At 36.2% G+C, this 24,098-nt stretch overlaps 1 protein-coding gene across 3 annotated transcripts in view; it reads left to right on the plus strand.

The window, feature by feature from the left end:
* The window catches only part of LOC110378911 (mucin-2), a 43,777-nt gene that overhangs the window by 6,489 nt on the left and 13,190 nt on the right, over positions 1 to 24,098 (plus strand). For 2 of the 3 annotated variants that reach the window (XM_021338353.3, XM_021338354.3), the window contains exon 2: positions 3,548 to 3,765. In XM_021338353.3, coding sequence (XP_021194028.3) covers positions 3,652 to 3,765 — 114 coding nt within the window. In that variant the 5' untranslated portion in view covers positions 3,548 to 3,651. Of the gene's footprint in view, positions 1 to 1,990; positions 2,089 to 3,547; positions 3,766 to 24,098 lie in introns of those variants that run through there. The other variant, XM_064043606.1, reaches the window with a different exon arrangement.

Below are 24,098 nucleotides of genomic sequence, written 5' to 3' on the forward strand. Positions count from 1 at the left end.
AATATTTTCAAAAGTTTCTGCGAAATAAAGACTCGTTTCATCAGTCATCTTTAGAAAGTTCCATTGTGCTCTTAATGATGTGTTTTAATATAGATTTGTGATGACAATGCTTTATGAAATGAACAATGTACTACTTACAACTTTGAACAACAGCTCAATAAAAATAATGTGAGTACAAATGAAAAATTATGTTTGTACTTCGCTTCGAATTGTTCGGCAAGTCCCATCACGTACTTACCTTCTTATGTATTTCATAAATTTTCATTCACCCAAACGCCCGTGGAAACTTAGGCCCTACACACTCTTCAGTATGAAGATACTTAAGAAGTACTTGGGTGTTTTATTAAAAGCCTTAAAATAGACTTGAAAACAAAACTGGCAAAACACTTATTTATTCTCAAGAGACCTTGTAGTACATAATTATAACGCTATAAAACTACAATAGGTGTATCGTCTATAATCTAGCTACATTATATGCTGTCCTAGTACTTGGTCAGGTCGTGAACAGTGGCACAATTAGACGACGATTAAACTGTCTGTTCACGGTGTTGTGATGGCAACGCTCTTTGTTGTCACACAGCGGAGAGGATGCGCCTGTCTGCGCTTTGTCATCTCCTCGCATCTCTGCCAACCTGGTAATTGTGCTAACAAGTCATATAAAGACGAGGTGTAATTGTATGAAGGGGATTTTGATGAGGTGAAACTTTGATTCTTCAGTATGTATGCAGAATTGATAGTGATATGAAACGTTGATCGCTGATTTCAATGGTGTAGCACTGAAGAATCATTATGTTACTTACAGACTTCGCATTAGACACATTATAATTCGTTCAAGATTAATTTAATGTTCTTGTTATATTTTGTATATAAAACAATAAAACTGCGTTTGATGTCTGCATATAAGTCTGATTAAAAAAGGCATTGTCACGCCGGAGCTTGTGGTGCGACGAATAATTACATATTCCATTGTTTTGTGTACCCTGAACCGTGAATGCGTTCCAAGTATTCCTAATGTATGCAATCTAAAACAAGTGATTAAGCTGCCTTGTATAATGTATCAGCACGAGCTTCGTAATCCGATGGATGCGCGCGCGCAAGTACCGTTGACGCCCAAATTCCACAGTTCGCGTTACCTCACCCACATTTTATGCAATGATTTAAATTTTAGTGACATATTTTCAAAAGAAAGCTGTACAATTTGCAATATATGCAGTACTCAGAACATGTATAAGATACCAACATCTAAACTTTTGGAATGTTAACTGGCTCCAAATTGCGTACATCCCAAGTACCTTGTGTCAAAGATAATAATGATTAGGGAAAATATTTTGAAAATGAATCACCATTCAAAAAAAACACCTTCTCAATAAGACACTAGAAAATCAATTTCTCGTAATTGAAAACAGTAAAAGGATTTACGTCTCTAATCCCAGTTTACGATTAGAATCGGGCATTTCCTGCTCCAAGTTCCAAGTGAGCGAGTATTGGTGGGGCGACGCGCGACGCGGCGCGGGCGCAGCGCTGGCGGTGTCGACTCAATGGAAAGGTGACATTGACATTGGACCGCGCCGAGGCCGCTCTGCACCTGGGATACATTGAACTTGCATTTTGTTTACCAACACCACGCGGGCGTTAGCTTATGTTTATTTTAAAATTCAAGCTTCGATTAGGAATTTAAGTGTTTTTGAGGTCCCTATCCTCATTATACTCGACGTTTAGTTCAGGATTCTTAAGTATCTTTCATTATTTTCTGTATTCAGTTGAACAAGGATACAACATCATCCTTGAAATATTCCAACTTGAAATATATTAAGCTGCAGGCTAGATAACAAAACCAGTTCATAATTGGCTGGCCTACGATTCGCACAAGAGGTACTGATAAGCAGTTCCCACGGTGCCCATGGTCCTATGAGTCAGCATCGCACGACCATGCGGCGCAAGGTTCTGACTTGAGCAATGTATACGTGTTAATAACGATGTTTAAGTGTGTGTGTGCGACGTGCCGCGGAAAACTTAAGGGCATTCTGGTTAGATGTGTGACGTTCTGTGAGATAATTGTAACGCAATTTCATGTGGATCAACATGACGGTACTGTTTTGTATTGTACTGACAAGAGCTTTTGGGATGCCTACTAAGTTAGGGTCACCTGCACATACATATTTTTTACATCTGGAGTAATCTGGACAATATAGATTTTTGAACGAAGCATGCAACCGTATTTTTTTATTACACACAATGTCATGTACCATGTTGGTCCTATAAAAATAAATATATTAATAGCCGTTTTTTTGTTCACATTAATCTTGAATCAAATAGCAAGAACACGTGAAGCCGATGACCAAAGCTTCCTGATATAAATCAACAATTAATTTCAACGTATCGCAACCACTTTTTGTTCAAAGCTTATTGAATAGAACTATTATGATATAACGTTCAGGGAAAAACAATATTGTATAATATCCATTGATCAGCCGATTGTGGAACAATTGATCAGTGCAACGGCTGACCATGAGGTGAGGCGGTAAGGCCGAATACTACTCAATACTCAATCAATGAGATAAAAACTTGTACAAAAACAAACAGTCAGCGCTTGATGACGCGTGAGAACTGTCACAACTTCGTATTTACTCGACAATTGGTGACAACAATAATTGATTTGTTTGGACCTGCTTTATAGAAAAAGCTATTCAATATTTATTCGTTACTGGAATTCTTTGAGGATAAAACATCGAGATATTTTTTTCTGCCACATCAGTTCATTTGTTATTTATTGGATTTGGTTTGGGTTATTGACTGTATGTTAGGGGCCATGACTGAATTAATTAAATGTCAATAGTGTAGTATTTATAACTAAATATTATTACTACGTGTTAATAGTACACAATGAAGATTCTAGACAAACAACTTAGCAGAAAAATGTAAATACCATCAGATGCAAATCGATTAATTATTCGAGTTGGACTGTAGAGGTCGGGTCGTTACGTCTTGATTGATAAAACTCGTCATTACGAATTTTACAGTTATGTCACGTCACTACAACTAGTTCCAGTGGCAGGTATTCGACCGATTAAAATTCGTTTCCACAACAAACTTCGACGGAGCAAGTTTCTACAGTTCTGTGACACTTTATGTAAATATTGTCCGGTGGTCGCTGCAGCGAAGCTCTCGTAATTTATACGTAAGTGGCTACGAAGCCAGTCCCGTTAATGCATTTGAATAACTCCCAAATAAATTGGTATCGTGGGACTCGTGAGCACGAGAAGTCGAAACACTAACAGAACTTTACTCATGTATCCATAACAGATAGGTAAACGATCTAAGCTTACACCAGGGTTTTGTAAGCAAATATTGGATCAAACAGTAATGCTCTATGTATAAAGGAGTAGTTACAGAATCTCGATTCAATTAGTAATGCACACCGCGTCGTTATCCCACATTTTTGATGCAGAGCATGCGTCTGTGTCGCTTGACGCCCATCCCGCCATTCACTACACAAAGAAAGCTGTACAGAAGAAAAATATCTAAATGTATTATTTTATTGTTACAGAGCGAAGCAAGCGATATGTGACGCGTAACATCCGATAAATCCAGAAACGGACGATCGATCGGGAACTGAATCAGTGGGTGTGACAACTAGTGTTGTGGAGCAACATGCACACCATGGACACGATGGGCTACGGCCACAAGAAATATCGACCGCCGCTGTCGCCCACCAGCTTCTACCAACACGACTATTACTCAAGACACACGACACTTCGCCCCCAGGTACGTGACACTTCGAAATTATGAGACATCGATATTCGGACAACCCTAATTGTAAACATGAGATATTAAGCTTCCATTTGAATAATACAGATATTATGATTAATCTGTTCATTCAAGCTCGTAATTCCATTATCAATAAATTCTGGAAGCAAATTGCTAACATCGTCAGCTGAACATGGTTGCCCCTTAAAATAGTAGTAAGATGATCGGTATAATCGGAGCGTTATTCAATGCTTAGGGCCTTATGTCCCGTTACGTGGTGGTCGGCCAACGGTACACGACAATGGTATTAAGGTGGAATAAAGCCGACCGGCTATGAATTTGGTGCGGCTACAGAATATACAAAAAAACGCCCGATTTCGAGTTGTTTTTATAGCTTTTTGTGTCTGGAGAGATGATTTCTGTACGCAATTGCATTTTACGTAGTAAAATTTTTGTTTTCTTTTCAATATAAGTCACAAGGATAAAATTTTTCAATTTGGCTTTTCAAGTCACCTGAGTAAATATAAAACAGATTAAACAAATGATTTCCTCCACGGTGGAAGGTCGCTTAGATCAAAATACGTGTAATTTATCTAAATTATAGTCGTACTTAAATGTGGTGCCATAATGACAAGCTACTCGTCAAGTACTCGCTCAAGTTGTCATAAACAATGTAATGTTCTAATCTCGACGCTATGTCCTCGATTACAAAGTTCATAATGGCATGAATGATTTATTGTCATAGCGTAATTAATTAGCGTCTGTCTTTGTGCGTAAAGACAAGTGCCAGAGAATCGTGTGAGGTAAATAAAATTGACGGAAGCTTGTTCCTGGCAAATTGATGGACTAATAAATTCAAGATCACGACGTAGTTGTTATAGAGAAACAAAAGACATATTAGTACAATTAGTACCTAAATCACGAAACAATATAGGTAGGTAGTTTTACATGTGCAAATCAATTTAAAAAGTGTGCACGACTTCTAAAAAATTGAAGAGTATATTAATAACAATTCAATTTATGAAGCTATAATTAGCCGTATTTTAAATCGGTGTGATTAAACTTTGAAGTCCTATTCTTGTCCTTCGCTTAAACATACCTAGGTACTTAGATAGTTAGTTACATAAAACAAAAACCGCTCTATAAACATATGGGTCATTAGTACTTACTTACTTTTATACATATGTAGGTATTGGTAGTTTTACCAGTAAATATATTTCTGTACGATTTTAAGTGTGTTATTTAATTGCCCATCTTATTTTATCCATACATATCCATTATGTCATCCTTTCATACCAAGATTACCACTAACAAACACCGCGAATTCTTACGTATCTCATTCTATTCACTATCACTTCACCATACAGTTTAACATAGAGGCACACGTAACATTCACATACTGTACACAAAAGCCACAATACTTAACGGTTCTAGTTTTGACACGAGCTGTGTCAGATGAGCCGATAACGAGCCAATAATTGTTGCGATATCGGAGACTGCGCCCGCGTCGATCGCACGGTGTCGTTCACCGTCGCCGATGAAATACCGTTACATTTGGATACTATTGATTTTGTACGCATCAAATTTCTTGTACTTCCGTGTTTCTATGTTCTATGGGACATCTGTGATATACGGGAAATAGTAGATGGATCAGTTACGTTGACAGCTGTCATATTATGTGGTCTATTGTACTTAATACCTATACGATCGAAACCAATCAAAAACAATTTTTAACATCAATGATATGATTGAATTGAATTTAAAATATTTATTTCACATACAGTAATGATACAAGTCTATATTATGTTAATACATGAGAAACTTAAAAAATATCTATCACTCAATGTTTATTTGAAAATTCTCATAAAATATTGTCTTTTTTATTCATTTTGACTTGGAATTTAAATAGAAAAATAGTTCGTCTTGTTTGTTTTGTAACTGTACTGCCTATCTCGTCTGTAGTCTGCAATCTATGTGTATCGCTGGCATCAGCAATAAAAACATAGCCTGTGGTGCTATCTTTGCATGCCTGTAGAATCATTTACAGTATCTGATCAGTAGATAGTGCCAGTTCCAGATGTAAGTACTTGATGTAGAAACAATTTTACCGTCATATCTTTCTCTAGTACACATAGATAGTATCTGCAGAAAATAATGCCATAGTCTTCAATGTCCTTACTTCTGGGATCGAAGCCTTTCTCAGAAAACTATTGAAAAGAATATACTGCATACATCGTTTCTCATAAATTGAATTTGAATATTTCGTTGCGGTCCACCAGGTCCTTTCAAATGGGTTTAGTTTGTATCGTGACCCTCGTTCACCTAAACCAATTGTAACGGCAATTGTTTCCGGACCTACGACTCGGATCGACTCCATTGGAAGAAATAAGGTGGCCGCTTGTATTTCCACTTGAATAGACCCATATTCATTTAATATAAATCGAAAAAAGGTCCAGCAAAATTCATTTCTTGAGTTGTTATATTTTGCAGAAATCGTGTCGGTTTTATTAATCCTTTTGCTAGCTATCTCTAGTATGGCCATCCTGTCTAATTGAACGGGCCTGAATATAAATATTTTACGAGGGCCGACTGCCATCTGTTTGACCGCTACAAGCATAATACTGATATTCCATGAATAGACAAGTTTGTTGACTCTAAGTCTGATAAACATGTTGCAATACTAAGAACGAAGCTTCAATGATCGATCGAGATTTAAATAAAACTACGACAATATAATCCATTAAGTACTTAATTGATTTACAGACACCACTTTATTAAAAGATAAAAAATAATAGCAGGATCATCAATCATTTATTTACAAGAAGGCAATTTTCTCAACTCTTGATACACCTTAACACAATTTAGTCACAATCCACTTACGATTTAATTTAATTCGCGCTTTCTATTCGAGACAATTTATATTTTATTATTTATTGAGAATTCGATAAAAATGTGTTGAAAACCGCAGTCGATTCAAATCGATTACGACAAAGTGAGAAAAAAACCATAAGCCATCTCATGCTCTAGTGAGCTACATCGAATGGCATGGTGAGTGTGGTGAGTTGGTACCACGGCGGTGTGACCACGGGAACACTTGCCACTAACGGTGCCACCGAAGTACCAAACATTAAGCGCTCTTAGCGAAGTCAACGAGGCAATTTAGACACGAGGCATATCCAACACCCAAAACAAATTGTGTACCGTTACGTGCTGAAATAAAACAGACAAAACTTCGTAAATTGTTGTGTTGTGCGAACATGAGCTTAACACACCTTCATTAGCGCTAAAGTCGTAAGTCAAAGAACGGGAAAATACGATCTTTGAATAAATAAAAAATACACAAAAATTCTTAATGACCACAGATCAAAATATTTGTAGGCATAATGAATAGAATTCTATTTATATAAACCTTTTTGCTAATATCCTTCTGATACTGAACTTTTTTACTCGTTGGGATGATTTTGTAATTACAAATTGCAATTCAATGTTTTGTAAGATGTAATACTTTTTTTGTAGTAAAAAAGATTTCCTTATTAATTCCTAAGTATGATTAGATAATAACTAATATTAGTTGGTATCGTGTTTGTAAGATGTGAGGTGTATCACTGTCTTACGTCATGGATTAATATTTGATTAAAAATTATTTTTAAATCAGTACATGAAGCTATATTTCAAACATAACTTATCTTCATAAGTAATATGCAATAAAAAGTCTAACAAATAAAATAAAGCAGAGTAAAACATTACCGGCAGCTGGAGAGTGCTTTCTTATAAGCGAAGACCATAACATTAATTACATATTGCAATCATCTTTTAATATTTTTTTCTTTACCGTTAGGAACTATATGGAGCTCACAAACCGAATCAAACGCTATTCCATGAATTATTTACATAGGATATTATGATGTAAGATGCGTGCGCGCACGAGCGAGGCGGGCCGGCACGCGAGACCGCGCATCTGCGCTGCTCCCGCGCAGAAAAACCAAGGAAGCGAGCCCGGAGCTTTTAGCTTTAGTTGTTTCTAATGAATAATGATGTGTGGACTTCCGTGTGTTCGCTTAATTGCCTCTAACGCCTTACCCGGTGCCCATATGTACCCTAATAACTATTTTATTTACTATTGTGTAGCCACGCGCCGCGCAGTCAGCGCCGCGCTCGTACACGCGCGGTAAAGTGCAGCAACTGTTTTACCATAACAGCTTAATCTATGTATTTTCGGTTTACGATTCTTTGTAGTTTATAAATTTATTCTTATTACAACACGTAATAATGTAGAAATTTATTTGTATTAAGTGTCCAGATAAAGTTTTAGCTATATCGAAATGTTTAGATTTTTATCAGTGCGAAGCTCTAGCTTTGTTTTTTTTTCTTTTAAATATTTAAAATAAATACACAACGGTAACAAAAATTAACAGTTAAAAAGCAGTTAGTTGTAAGTTGTCCCGTTGATGAGAAATATATGTGGTTACCATCAGTCATGGGCAAGCCTGGGAAAACGCCCATTGTCCGAATGTCGGCTGATCGTTAAACCAGAGGTCAAGACAACACGGCTATCAAACAACGGGACTTATAAAAACCACATTACTTATTAGTGTGTCAACCTTCTCACTTTTCTACTTAAAAATTCTCCCAAAAAACCAGAACCTGCTACCCGACGTAAATATCGAACAAACTTGTTCTTAATGTATACATTTTTCATTAGCGGCCGTTCTCTGCATTATTTGCCTCGATCGTAATGAAATACGTTTCCGATACCGTTATCCATTAAATGCGTCGTCTATGTATCTAAGTCTTAACAAGGTTAGATTGATCTATTTCTGATCAGAAAAAACGGGAAAATCTGTCCCAACTTGTCGGTCGGTTAGAGATATTAAGACAAATTGAGATTGGTTTGTTTAAAAGGCAAAAAATCGTGTAATTTAGTAAAAAATACTATTGTATGTAATCTATTGAAGGGCGAGCGTGCGTGTCGTTATGGCGCTAAGCATGTTAATCGACAGCTATCCAGTTGAATCACAATAGCGATGTGTTCTGTTACATGATGTTAAGATATGATCTTTATAATTATTTAATAGTCCAGTAGTGTTAAGATAATTGAATGGTGGAGCTTTACTGTTAAATTGATTAAATCATTGCTGGTTTTATCTTTTATACAGGTATTGCTCTTGAAATTGCTTTTCCAGTTAATAAAACTGAGGATCTTCTGATAACAATGTATTACAGTTCTATGAAACAGATAATAATATTCAAAGCATAATTGGTACTAACAATTGCTGCTTGTATTTCTTCCACGAAGTGGTCCTTATTACTACTTCCAGTCATCTTTAAGCTCCTCAACTTCCTTTTTAGAATTGCTATTAGCAAAGGAATGTTTATTATGTTTTACGTAAATTAAATAACGATATACCTGCGTATGATTGTTTCATTTAGTAAGTCAAACAATACAAAAAGTTTCTGGTTGTCCCAAAAAATCTATGACAAGAACCAATACCTATTCGCATTTTTCTCGATTGGCTTATAACATTGAGATGGAAAATCATCACCAATCAGACCAATAAGGCAGGTATACATTACTGCCAATAACCTGACAGTAAGCTCGAAGTGTTTCTTGCTCTTATTGCATTTCTAATTTATTTGATGGTCCCCTTCGATACGATTACCGTGATGGGCGCATTAAGTACGTGCGTCGCGATCCTGGCGTGGCACCTTTCCGCGGAAAGGAAAGGAAAGGCCTCAACGGATGCAACACCGAGTGAAATGGCACCGCGTACCCACACGCACACCGCTACAAATTAGGTTCAGGCTTGATAGTGCATTAACAAGACAGATTGCCGCGTGTCGCATCGAAGCGAATACTCGAATCCATTTCATCTTGTACGTAATTGATTTAAGTGGTCCTTTTGTACTTACATTGAATTTACTTCAATACATTTATACATAAGTTTAACTAGATGTATTACGTTTCTTAACTGGTTAGTTATAAATAAACTAGGGTGACCTATAAGCGTTGTTTGTTTTTTGAAGTTAAGCAAGCAACATTAATTTGTCTGCAAATTCCACCTATGCATGGAAGAGTCGTCGTTAATCAGACATTCTATGAATTTTTAGATTATCTCGATGAACTCAGTTAATTTAGCTTGTGAGTCCTTTTTTGTCTAGATTAGTCAAGTCTAGTAACAGAGATCTACCTATAACGCAGATACATTACATAAACATTAGATACAAACAAACATTTTCACCTAAATACTATACTTAAATGCACCGCGCTTTTAAGTCATTGACCTGACAAGATGAAAATAATAAATTCAACGTTGCTCATAAATAAAGATGATAATTTTACTTGCTATTTATAAATAAATATTTTAGCATTATTAACTAAATGTAGTTTAATCAAACTTTCGAGATATCGGTCTAGCACAGAGCTAGGTACATCAGTTTGAGGAAAACCAGCCTGTTTGTGTACATAATATTGGTAAATTCCTTAAGACATACGTAAAGTTCTATAAAGAATGTTAAGAAAAAATATCTATAAAACAGTTGATATAAAAGTGGCTATTTGCTAGTGCTTACCGGCGCACTATCAGACCATCTCAGAAGCGTGCACCCGGAGCGCATCCTGCACTTAAAGCCTCCGTCTTTTTTCCCTGATCACTAAACTTTAGTCGCGTAATTGCATCCGAGGACGTGACTTACTTTTATGTAACTTTTTGGCCTGTTTGGACTGCCTCTTCGTAAAATATTGATGGAACATGGATACTTCAGATATCGAAGCGGACGACGCAATTTTATAAAAATAAACTTTGCCGTATCATTGAATTCAAATCTTGTCTAGACTACAACTTTTTCCTTTTCAAATTATCTTAGTGAAATCGTACCTATTTCAGTGAGAAATGTATCCAATTTATTGTAATAAACATTACAAGAAAAGCGAGCAAAACAAGTGTGTCGGCTGCGCGTGTTGGCATTTTGTTGTCGTTATGCTGTGTTACGTGTAATGGAGAGGTTTGCCTTGCACTTGGCTGCGGCCGCGGCGCCCGCGCAGCCGCGTCTTCAGTGCAACACCCGGCGGCCGCGGACCGCTCACGCTGCCTCGAATCGGGTCACCAGATAAAATGCCGACGCGGGCCGGTTTTATAACTAGTTGCTATTCACAGCCGATTCCATAACAATTTATTTTAAAAGTCTGCATTATTGGACAAAAAATACCGTATCTAAATGGAATTCACTGTTAGACGATAACTCGCCGGATGCTGTGACGTGCTCGATGAAAGATACCTATGAATTAATGTTATCTGATCGGAATAATTAATTTAATTATATCACTATTGACATAAGATTTAACGATCTGTTTACATGGAATCTTCTTTGTTTGTGTTTGATATTGCATTTCTTTTTTAAATTAAGTCCTAATGAAGTGCAAAAGACATTTAAGCCGCAGAGTTCCTTTCTTCTCGAAAAACCATAAACTATCCTAATAGGATGCCCATTGCGCTCAGAGGCACTAATCTGATGTGCGATAATGCGGAGGTACTCGCCTTTTTACCCGTAGAAACTCGTTAAGAGTTATATTTAGCGCTAGTGTTACCTGCCAACCAGTCCCGCATCCCGACTTGTTTACACCAACCCCCTTCGTGTTCCACTCCAAGGTTTAATTAAAATCATACTGGATTCTAGCAAGGTGCATCTGCGCGGTGACCACTCACATGTGCCCCTTATTCGCGACAATCCTTTATTTTTATATCTATTTATAAATAGTTCGAGTGTATGAATGAGGCGACAGAGTGCATTAGCTCATATTCCCACACAGCTTATACAAATGATGCGTGTATCTGCTTCGCCGATTCTAAATACTTATTATATTCCCATTAATACTCCTCAACAGTCTATTGTTTTTCTCGCTAAAGAAGCACATTGTAGTTATCTTTCTTCTATCATTAATCATGTCTTCGCAGAAACTTGGTTTAACGCTCGGAGAGCTTCGCGAGTTAGCACGGTATAATGCGTGCGATGTCAGCTGTGAGGTATAATACAATGATTATTATAAATCGCAATGAGGCAGAAAGTGGTCGTCAGCAGTGGGTCAGTGGGTCCAGGCGTCCACCTTTCTCCTTCGTAAGAACAAAAAGTATATACATTTTCCAGCTGATTTCGTGATACTGATTCATTCATCACAGAAACACTAAAAGAAAGTTTTGTTGTCGTACTCACAAATACATTGTTTGCTTGTTTTTTCATGGCGGTAAAAGCAAGGAAGCAATAATGGTTGCCACAGATATAAGTATAGCACGCACTATTACAGTCACTGTTCGCAGAAGTTTCTAGGTTGGTAATTACTTTTGCAAATGGCCAATTCTTAAAGTAGAAAAGATAGTTATTTACGTCGAATAGGCTAAACAAAAAAAAAAATCTAAAAGCTCTTAGTTCAAGCTCGATCTTTCTTAAACTCCAAGATCATAAAGTTTTATGAGTAATTAGCGCTCAAAGCTATCAATATGGTTTTAGAAACTATGCAGCATTGGGGCGGGTCTATCAAGTTGAGCGAATCGAGGCTTGTCGGTCGCGAATTGAACGCCAGGCAGATCCTCGGCCGAGCCCGCATTACGCAGTCTTGCATTGTAATCGTGGCGTGGTGTCGCATACTTGGAAATATACCAACTTCATTGTTTTGTACCAAAAGGAAACCTAGACTTTTCTACAAAGAAGTAAAATAAACACTTACATACTTTTGTATTAGTCTATTTTCTGCACTGATTAAATAAAATCCAACTAGTAAAGGAACTCATGAAATATGTGAAAATTTCTGCTCTGAAAAGAAATAAAGTTTCAACTTTTCACAGCTTTAAGTTGATGTCTGTTATAAAAGTTATTTCTGTTATAGTAGCCGAAAATCGATCTCAGTGGCGTGCACTTGGAGAGGCCTATGTCCAGCAGTGGACTGCGATAGGCTGATGATGATGATGTTATAAAAGTTATTTCAGATGCTGGAAAATATTGTCATTAATTTGAAGACAATAAAAATCTAAAATAACTTTGATTTATGTCGACATGACACTAAACTGTAACAATAAATAATTTATACAAACTACTTTCTACTAAATTGAGGAAAATAGCTACGATTTATACTTAAGATTACCCAAAGCTATATTATAATTCAATGGAATAAACCCCGAGCCACGAATATGTTGACGCATCGTCGGTTAAGGAAGACTTCACCCGAGTTCATAGCTCAATAATCGACGGACTCAAAAACATAATTGCGACGTTCTAGCAAAACAGCAATTCATCGAGAGATTCCTATACCTACAGATAAATAAGATGGATAGATTTCTGCGGTAACTGACCTCCGAATATAACCGAAGCCACATTCCTGAGACGATAACAAAGAATAAAATTCAGAACAAGCATTGTCTACAGACATACGTCTTGCAGACGGTTGTGGTTCATCCAATTTTACGACGCATAAAACAAAAACAAGTGCATTTATTAGTCTAGAACCACACGTATTGCACACAAAAAGTTTTTATTCAACAAATGAAATGGGCACTTACTTTAGATTGGCACGCTTCGAGAAAACTTTTAGAAACATAAAGCTTCTGTATAATTACTCGTGCAATTGGTGATCAATGAAGCAGCTCCGTTGATCGTTAAAAGTTTCAAGGATAAATCGGAATTGCTGCTTTAGCAATGTTTTCAAAATATCTACTTGCAAGTACGTGATACATTAACGAATAAATGGATCACATATTTTAGTCCTGATTCAATTCCGACTGCTTTGATTTAACGCAAACAGAACATAAACTTAGTTAACGAAGCCTTTGTGTGTGCGTAACGGCTTTCAGACGAGGGATATTCAATGGATATAATTGTCAGTTAAATCCGGGTAGGTGGATAATCTTCACAAGTAACGTAGGGGCTCAGAAAATTGTATTAGCAATAAATATACTTATACATAAGCGGCGGTTGGCAATGCAAGGCTTTTGACCTGAGCGAGTTCAACGATCGCTGCGACGTGGCTAGACCGGCCTGGGACAATGCTAATTACCATTTATTTCGAGTATTTATGAAATGGAATTGAATTGGGTACACCCTGCACTGAGAAATTGACATTCTTTCTACAAGCGGGCTATAAGGCTTCTCATAGATTTTGCATAACAAGGCGTAATATCAATTTGTGGGATCGTAAGTGGCTGTCCGAAATTCTTAATTCACAGTTAGGTTTTCTATACGGTTTATTTAGAGAAAAACAACATTACATCCTTGTTTTATAATAGCATGGTTCGGATTCCACCAGGATTAAGAAGAGCTATTTGTGTGTCAAAATGTTGGAGTCACGCCAGTACCGTGAATTAGTTCTCTCTTGGATCGTAAACGTTCTCGTGGGACCATTATATGTTTAGTGGATATAAACTGAAAGAAAACGGAAGTCAAACACGCAAATACCCGATATAGGCTAACTACAAACTGGCTTTAGATGATCCTGCTCCTGCAGTCAGGGAACATCAGAGCTATAGAGCAAATAAATACGCACTTAATTGCGAAAACGATCTTTTATATGGGAATATTTTGGCCTATCAGAACGTAAAGAGCTTTTTTATTATATTAATGTATAGCTTTCTTATGTAAAAAACAATTAAATAAAAACTTAATAAGACCTTGATCGTGATGTCATTACTTTTGTATGAACTAAATCCTTGTTCAATATCTAGGAGGTTCCGTATTTATCCTTACGCATTAACCTATATGTATGCCGATGGGAACAAGGTATATGCCAAGTTATCACGCCACTGCTAAACTCTCTATGTCCCTGGGTAATTGCGATGATCATAAATGTGTACATTGATTGGTTACTAAAGTGACTAAAGCTACCGGTTTTTTATTAATCGGAAAGTAGGTTTATGGATTTTACTTGAGTATTTAATTAGTAGGTACTAGTGGCATTCCTTTACCAGACCTTTCTGAGAATAACAGTTTTTGGCACAAACTCAACGACATTTAGGGAAGCAGCATCTTTTAAGTTCATTTGATTGCTATATTGTTACCTCCCTAAACAATTTTCCGACGGGCCTGCTGGAAGAAATTTCTTGTCAGATAAGCTGTGCCCTTGTACATTTTTTTTTCTATTATTTATTCTTGTCTGTATTTATGTGTACATAAACTGTTAAATTAATAAATATTTAGGTATGTAGTTATTTGGGCCATTAAAAATTGTCTGAACATCGTTAATATTTTTTGGTGGTACTTTGAAAACCAAGCCTAGCTTGCTTGCTAGGTTTATTGAAACTTGTAACTTAATACTTTAATCGCGACTTGCCATAAATGTCCCTGATAAATAGGGAGCCTTCTTCTTCTTTGTCGTTATCACTCTTGACAGAGTGGTCGTGGTCATCACTTCAGGTGTTGGTGGCAAGCTTTACAACCCGCCGCCACTCCTCTCCTCTCTGATGGCCGCCTTCCTCGTGCATTCGTAGAGTGACGATGAGCCATTTACTGCCGCTTTTATCTGGTCAGTCCACCTCATAGGCGATCTTCCTCGTGGCCTGGTATCCTCAACCCTGCCCTGAACCACAAGTCGCTCAATATGCACCTCCCCTCGGCGGCATAGGGAGCCTTAGATTGGCTCAAATTGCCTGGGCTTAATACCCTGAAGGGGCTCAGGTGTATTAAGGTAGGTATTTATTTTATTCCACCAATTGACATTTTTATTTAGCTTTATTAAGGTTTTTGTATAGTAAGCCTATGTTTCATACAATACATTGCGTGTTACGCCTTACTTCATAATATGTAACCGATGTTATATTGTAATTATGACTTTATAATGTAAACTTGAATTGCTCCATCAAAATACGTGCAATTAAAACAAATTTTATTCGTGTCAAACATTCAAAGTTTACACGGGAACAAAGCAAGTAAACTCATTAAAAGTTTTTCTTAAAATGACGCAGAAGATTACTTACTAATTAAATCTAATAAGTCTACAGTTCTCGGCGTAACAGCTGTAATGTAACTTTTAATTACTTCTAACAACGATATTCAGAGGCGCTACAAAAGACACATGCCGTTTAAGCGTATATACATAACTTTTCTTCATTTTTCCAAGATTTATTTTTTTATTTATGTTTACTATCCAATCGATAGGTCATTTAGATCATATTTTCCAAATAAACATATCTTTATAGACTTAGTAGATGGTTTTGTGTTTGTATTGGGACAATCGATAATTACATTACCTACTAATTGCTTATCATTCAGACAGCTAATTACAAACGACCTTACGAACATGATACCGAGACGGGATAAAATTGTACAAGGGCTTAAAAGTCAATAAAGATTTGTCCGAAGATGGAAAGATCCAATTTCGCTCATTCATAACGAGCAAGTCGTTCAGGAACGCGCCAATTTTAATACACCCATTTATCAGGCCGTAATGAGCCACTAAACATGATGGATTGCTACACTAATCACGTCTCTTATGATCTCCACCGAACATTTGTTAAAATTCCTGATAATAAATGAAAATCTGTCAATGGCCCTCGTGACTACTCTTCACTTTTTTACGTTTTTTTTTTCTGTCCTTACATAATAACCACAAAATTGTAAATTATCAAGGCTCTGGTTACGGAAGCAGTGTTAATGATCACGGTGCATATTTATTTATTCAAATATTCATGTTCGTGATTTTACTTCAAAAGTTTGGGAATTTATTCGTAATTATGTTAGTTTATTTCGCATAATAATTTATCATCGTTGAGTGTAATTCACCAGAAGCTTTGCATAGTTTGTATACCGGAAAACTGTGAGTTAATTTGATTAAAATGAGCCAACAAATACTTATTTATAACAATCGTGATTCTCAAACTTATTACTTTTTTAGTAATAAGTTATTCTGTCTGGGCCATAACTGAGATGGAAAGTGGAAGTGGCTTAAAGTCGTATTCGGATAAGCCCAAATATGTAATTTCCTTAAACAATGATATGCGTCCGTTCGAGACGCGGTCAGTGTGTCATACTGACGACAACCTAGATTCCCAAATGTATACAAATAAAGCCACGAAACTATAACCTCATATTCTTTTTATAGGCATTTTTTTTCATAAACTCGTCATAACCTGGAAAACCTTGTAACTAGAAAATTTATTAAGGAGAAACAAATTGATACATCGAAATCAAACAGACTAAGGTGATACATAATAATATTATGATCGAATACAAATATTGATACGTCCAAATTAATAAACAAATAAGTATGTTACATTAAATAACATTTGATATCTAGAACGTACAAATAAATATATGTTTTCTATCTGATAATTAATATTGAAATACATTGGATATCTCATAATATTAACTACGTATAACTTAATTACCCATTAGCCGGCATAATTCTCATTATACATACAGATTAAATTATTGCGAATACCGAATTCCATTCATTTAATTGAAACTTTTTTTCCTACGAAAGCCACATCAACTTATTTCGTACATCTTAGAGTATCTAAGTCATTTAAAATGTGTTCCGGCTGTCCGTGGGAGGACTCGCGGGTGACTGACCCAGTCCTTGACCGACACTAACGCACCGTCCGCCTGTCTATCCCTCCGCCCTTTAACTACTCCTATTCATTAAAGAAAGTCAATTTACAGACCAGAAAAGGGTTTTTAGACCCGCAAAGCAATTACCGTATATGGGATAATTTTACGAGTTATGTTTATAAAGGTTTCGTAATTAACTTAGTTATATGAGCTGTGTTTTACGAGCACTTTTATGTTACTTATGCGTAAATTATGCATAACTCACAAATATAGTGTCAACGCATCTTCGGTTGTAAATATACCGTTGCTTTTACTCAATTTATTTTATATTCTCCAATAAGAATGGTTAATGCTTTTTTATTAAAGATTGAATTACCATTTACGATGTATAATACAATATACCTTATTGAGCGTTACTTGATTAGAGCTTTCTCTATAAAACCTGCTACTACAAAATTTTTGGTGGATAAATTAAAAGCACCAAAGGAAATAATTAAAAAAAAATGGTACAACTTATAAACAGGGACAAGTATTTTTCCTTTTCGGAAAACATAAAAGTTAGGTAGACACGTAACTGTAACTACGCAACGTCTACGCCGACTACGCAGTTACTACGAGCCGACTACGCTTCATCCACACTCCAAAGAAACGCAATCAGTACGCGAAAATAAAAAAAATAATCTGCAATATTTATTTACATTATTATCTCACAGATTTCTGGAACTAAGCAACAAATATGCAAACCGTTGTTTACATAGTAGAGCTCCGTCAAGTTATGAGTTAATTACGTCATTGCGTATGTAGTATGTAGTGCATGCGTTTTTGTGACCATGTGACTCCATACTATGTTGACGCTGCACACATAATAACCAATTACTCGATCACTTGTTTCTTAGCTATTAGTTCCGCACTTCTTATTCTGAATCACTTCGAAACGGTAAAGTTCTTTCAATAGTTCGCGCTCCAATATAATTGTATGGTTACTGATTGATCTATTCATACGATATTAATTTAATTCTTATCTGTGTTAACGGGCCGTGCCAATGAATAATTGACCTGTATTTTTTTTACGTTGAAATAAAAATCGTCCCTCTAAAACTTAATTATTCAAGAGGTAAAATAAATATTTATACTGCGGAAAACGAGACCCTTAACAGGAATTTTGTCCGGTCCTAATAAAATAATACATTGACAATTTGATATTCTAAAAAGTTACTAAGGCGTTAATGTTTTAATATTAGAAGAAAATTTAACGTCACAAAAATCTTAATAAAAATTGGAATTCATAATTATTTAATTGCTCCATAGTTCATAGAAAAACACTTTGTTTTGAATTCAGAGTTTTTCATCATTCATTCACTAATTTCTTTCATTTTCCAAACAGAACAGTTTCAATCTCTTTGGCCAAGCTTTCGCAAATATCGATGTGCAGTTCATTGTACTGAGAATAAATGAAAGAACATTATTACATACAAATGAAGATCAGCAATTCAACATCAATCATACATAACCATGTTAGTCCAGTAGAAGCGTTAAGTTAGGCGTTGAAGAGTACACTTGAGCATCATTTGAATTGACGAAGAGGAGTACTTAACTCTTATTAATCGTACAAAAAAACCGTTTGAATAAACACGTAAGCGGTCAAGTTATTTACAAATAATGGATATCTTGACCTGTGTAATTGAGCACGATCGTATGATTATTTCAAAGTCAGTTAATAAAATTCAATTAATAATTATCTCAATGATCTAACATAGTCAAAATATCCATCTTCAAATGAAGAATGATTAACAATATTTATAAGATAGATACTCGCTTACGCTTACTTATATTTTACGTGTTATAATAGAGTTTAGATCCTTGATAAACAACCAGCTTCTATTTATGAAAGTCCAATAGTATTCGTAAAGTAGTAGTAATAATATAGTAGTAAAGTGACTGTGAACCCAAAAACCTCAAAAAAAAATAATACAAAAAAAAAACTGTAAAATTCGTGGCCAAAACTTTGACGTGAAAGATAACAGAGCTTTTGAGCGCACGCATAAATCTTCCGCAGAGGTCACAATAACAACTCGGAGTTCGGGAAAACAAGAATGCTAAAAGAATGAGATAACGTGTTCGTACAAGTGGTTGTGTTGCTGCGCCCGCGCCGCCGTCAGCGTGACGCAGCCGGTCCCGTTACCCGACACACTAGGCCGTCGCGTTCCTATCCTGCTTTCTATTTTAAATCCTTGCGGCCATGATTAACTTGTCGTCATTTGTTTATGCCTTGTCGGAGCATCAAGATTTGTACGATAAAATTGTATAAGTATACGAAAATGGAACTTGGGATCCGTGTTTATAAATTGTAATGATGTAAAGTATTAATTTATATTTTCTCTATATATAGGAAAATATGAATGAAATGCAGGCATGAAATTATCACAAAATCAAATCCATTCACGATTGGAACAGATTTCCCTAGGGTAACGTATTGGCGCTGTCGTACTTTCGTTTCCAGTTCTAATTATTTTAACAATAGACAAGCACATTTTGATTCATAATTATTATTAAAAAACATTTCTCATTATTTGTTCAAAATAAGAGTAACCTTCTCTGTCGAGCAAGATTACTTTGCTGACAGGTTATAAATACCTACATTAAATATAATTTTCAATAAAATATTAAATGTAATAATTTAATTAACTTGCGCCTACTACTCTATTTACAAGCATAACATATACATTACATTGATTACATTCATACGTTTCATATAAAAGTTTCAGAACCTTGCGTTTAATAAAATGAGCAACTGAATGAAATATTTGCAAGTTCAACAATAGCCTGTAAACATCTGTTCTCTCAATATTGACTGTGGCGTTTGTTCAGGCTCAGACGTCAAACAAAATAACCAATACAACTTATCCGATATTTACAGGTCACTCCTGAATATTAAATACTGCGAAATAATTGAATTACTTTCTGGCACGGATCCAATTTATCGGCTCTAGTCTAAAATATTTAAGTAGGCACTCCACGTAAAAGATACACGTCAGTGAAAATTCACGGAATTTTTACTTAGAAAACGGCTTTCCTCAAGTTTTTCTTGAATGAGGAATTTAATAGTAGCGGCTATTCTTATCGAAGTCTTTTACACGGAATTGATGATCAGAAAGTAGCAAAAATACGCTTTTATATTATGCAATGACAATTAATCTTCTAAACCACTTGTAAGTGTGACGCATACAAAAAAGCTCTACTTACCGCTAGACGACATTCTTTTACATGATTACTCGCAACTAGTCGGATGGTACAAAATCGATCAAGGTGATGACAAACACGAGATTTATATAGTTACGTCTTGATGTCCATAAAAGTGGAATGATATGATGTGGAGGGAGGTGGAATGCCGCGAGCGATCTGGAATCAACTCGTCATTACGCCAATCGGGTGCTATCGTAGCCAAACAGACGTTCGCGACGTTCGCGCTGCATTCCTCACTTTATGGCCACGTTCCTGCACCATTACATCTGGACACGTAAAGAATGCGTGGAACACAATAAACACCTGACAACATGGCAACACTCATTTCATGCCATATAACGAGAAAGTGTGGACAAACTATTTCTATTTATCAAACTTGTAATCAATATTGATAAAAAACGAATAACATTTGTAGATACCTGCCGCAGTTGTGGTACAATAATAGTTCGACTTATTTACCATAATTGTTACCTACTTTCCTTGGCCACATGGTGAGTTTGAGGTAAATACTCTACAGGTACAGTAGGCTAAGGCAATAAAGCGCCAATAAGACTGTGGCTTTGGAAACAAATTTCAAGCCACATGTATCTATTGACTACAAATAAAAAACTATCTCGCTCCGCTTTTTGGAAAAAAGTTGAATGAACCATTAAATCTACAAGAATTATTTTTGCAATCGCATACGCCATTAGTATCCACATAATAAGTTTTAATGAGCTGTAAAAGAGACTTCAGTAATTTTCAATGCGAGACAGACAGTATTGGAAATGAAGAAAGTAGCGGTTTCAATACACTTTTAGCGAATGCTTTTCAAGATGGCATGGAGCGAAATTGGTCTCGACAAACTAATGACACTTTCATTATTTGGACAATAGTCGGGCGGCGGGCGCCGACGTTCTCAGAAGCCACTCATTTCGCACTGCTGTCCCCTAATGAGCACAGCTTTCAAAGACATGGACACGCAGTAAGGATACAATACACAACGCTAAAGATACAAACATTGTTCAAGATAGTGAAATTCTGTGCTCTAGTGAGCTGTGTGCAATTTCCTCTACAGTATTACCTTTGCGGATATTATTTTAAAAACAATGCTTCTAGATCGGTTCTGTATTTCTATGCTTTATTGCATCTTATATTTTCAGATATTTACAAGCTGCCAAGCTCTTTGAAATATTATACACGCCGATAACAATGAAGAGGCTTTGTGCTCAGCTACCTATGCTGGCGTAAACTTAAATCTTTTGAATATTTCGTTGAAATATCGTGGCAGGTATTCGCTACACATCAGAGCTTCGCTTCAACCTTGATACAGTTCAAAGCCTCTACGTCAGTTATGTTCATGAATTTTTTCGTAAGTTATTAGTAGCGTTTATGTGTTCGCATGTCAAGGTTTTTTACGTCTATCAGTGTACAACGGGCTTCTATGAGAGCCGTGCTAATTGCTTTGTAGCCACGAGTCGGTTAAGATAAACAGGCTAATGAGTCATTTTCATCACACAGACTTGTTGGCGGTTGTATTATTTTCGCGCAACTACTGCAAATATTTTATTCATAGAGCTTTCATATCATCCACGTCCTTTTTACTGAGAAAACGTTATTGAATCTTCGCGTTTATTATAATAAATATTTATGTCAATCCTGATAGACAGACAGACAAGGGTCTTTGTCTATTTATGCAGAACCTTGGATCCACGAGTAATTTTGAAGATTTTCGTTTATATTTATCAAAATTTACGAAAAAATTAATTCTAATACTTATTAAGCTTATTATGACGCTACAAGTTGGCAACGCGAAGGTTTTTAAACAAAAAATCTTCCTGAATCAGATACAATAAGCAGTTATAAATAATAAGGGTTATTACGTGTACCTAATCTGCTGAGGAAGGTTGACAATGCCTTCGTGTCAGGACGCTTCAAGCTTGAGGACGTTAAAATAAGGAAAATTAGATAAATTAAAAACATCAACTAGGACAATCTAACGTGACTAGTCGTGTCAGCGATTAAAGTTATTATGGCGACTGACTTGTGTCGTGACTTCTGCATCAGCGCTGAGATTCTTCCGACGTCTTGCTTCGCTGTAGCATATTTTTTTCATTCACATATTCTCAATTTGCATCAAGGTATAGAAATATATAGCGTATTCATGTAAAATATCTCGCGGTTCTGCGTTTTCATACAAAGACTTATTTCCTCGTTCCTTGACAATAATCATCAAATAACTCGTTAAGTAAGCCATTCATAATACTACTGAACACCATAACTGGTATCTAGTAATAATGAGCTGCAATTGTTAATTATTCGATGATTATGTCATAGTATCGTATCTCTTGAACTGAACACGAAAACGGTTGGAGGTAACCGTGACGGACAATTTGTTCCCGCGTTTATGCTATTATTGCTCACCCATGACCTACAGCACGTACAGGGGAGCCTTGCACACCAATTATTACACGCAAACATAACAAACATATTAATTTACGAAAAATCCTAAGCGTACGTTCGTCGGTCACGCTTTTCCGATGTACGCAAGCAAAGCTTATCTAAGTGGTAGGTGTGTAATGCCATTGAAACGGCTGCCATGGTTAAATAGAATATCATAACAAGGTAATGATGTGCTTCATGTATATGAGGTACTAACGATACCATTATTAATTTACAGTGTCTCATACAAATTCAGTGAAGCAACTCTTTGTGTACATTATTCAGTGGCACTAACCCCAAATCCAAAAAAAAATTATCTGGCGAAACCAAACCAGCCTGTACTACATTCAACAATGGAGCCTAATGAGGCTCGGAAATTGGAATAAAGTTTATTTAAGGGCCCTTCGAGGTTTATTTGAGTTGCGTGGCCAAGGGATCGGTGGTCAATGAACAAATACAGGTCAATTAGCAAGTGCAGGAGCGACTATGTAGATCTGGGATGAGGCCGAGCGACAAGGCCGACTACTATGAGACCTGTTGGTACAAGGGTACTGGTTATAGTGTAATGCGCATCTTCGCAAACGTTAATTATTATCCGATCTCATGTTACTAGACACGGAGGATCCATAATGCGGATGCTTCATGTAATATTCATTGTATTCGTTGTTATGTTCATTTATTGGTAAGCAAAAAGTAACAAAGAATACTTTATCCTAATTTTAAGGTAGGTGATTACGGTTTCATCAATATTGCGATATGTTCTGAGCTAGGCTAGCTAGTTCAGCAAAAGTTTGGATAGCATCCTCTCAGATTTGTTTAACTACGCCCTGCTACAACATACCGATGTGCTTGAGCAATTCAGAAAGATCACGTCCAGTAATAAATTGTACATCTGCTAAAACAACATTCTTTAGTCTATTACTTTTTAACTATTAAAACAGCATTGGAGTTATTTTCAATAAAAAATATCGTAACTTCATAAGCCATTGACATAAACACAGTGCACTCATACAATAACTACGCAAAACAATCCCATCTTTATTCCATGGAATTGATAAAATTACAGAGCGCAGCCTTCTATGGAGCTTTCAGTACTCCTTTACCTCAACCTATATTCATAAGCTGGTTAAACTGTAGTGCACTTTAATTACTAGCTTCTT

Source organism: Helicoverpa armigera, chromosome 3 (assembly GCF_030705265.1).
Source record: "Helicoverpa armigera isolate CAAS_96S chromosome 3, ASM3070526v1, whole genome shotgun sequence".
In the NCBI taxonomy this organism is placed as follows: Eukaryota; Metazoa; Arthropoda; class Insecta; order Lepidoptera; family Noctuidae; genus Helicoverpa; species Helicoverpa armigera.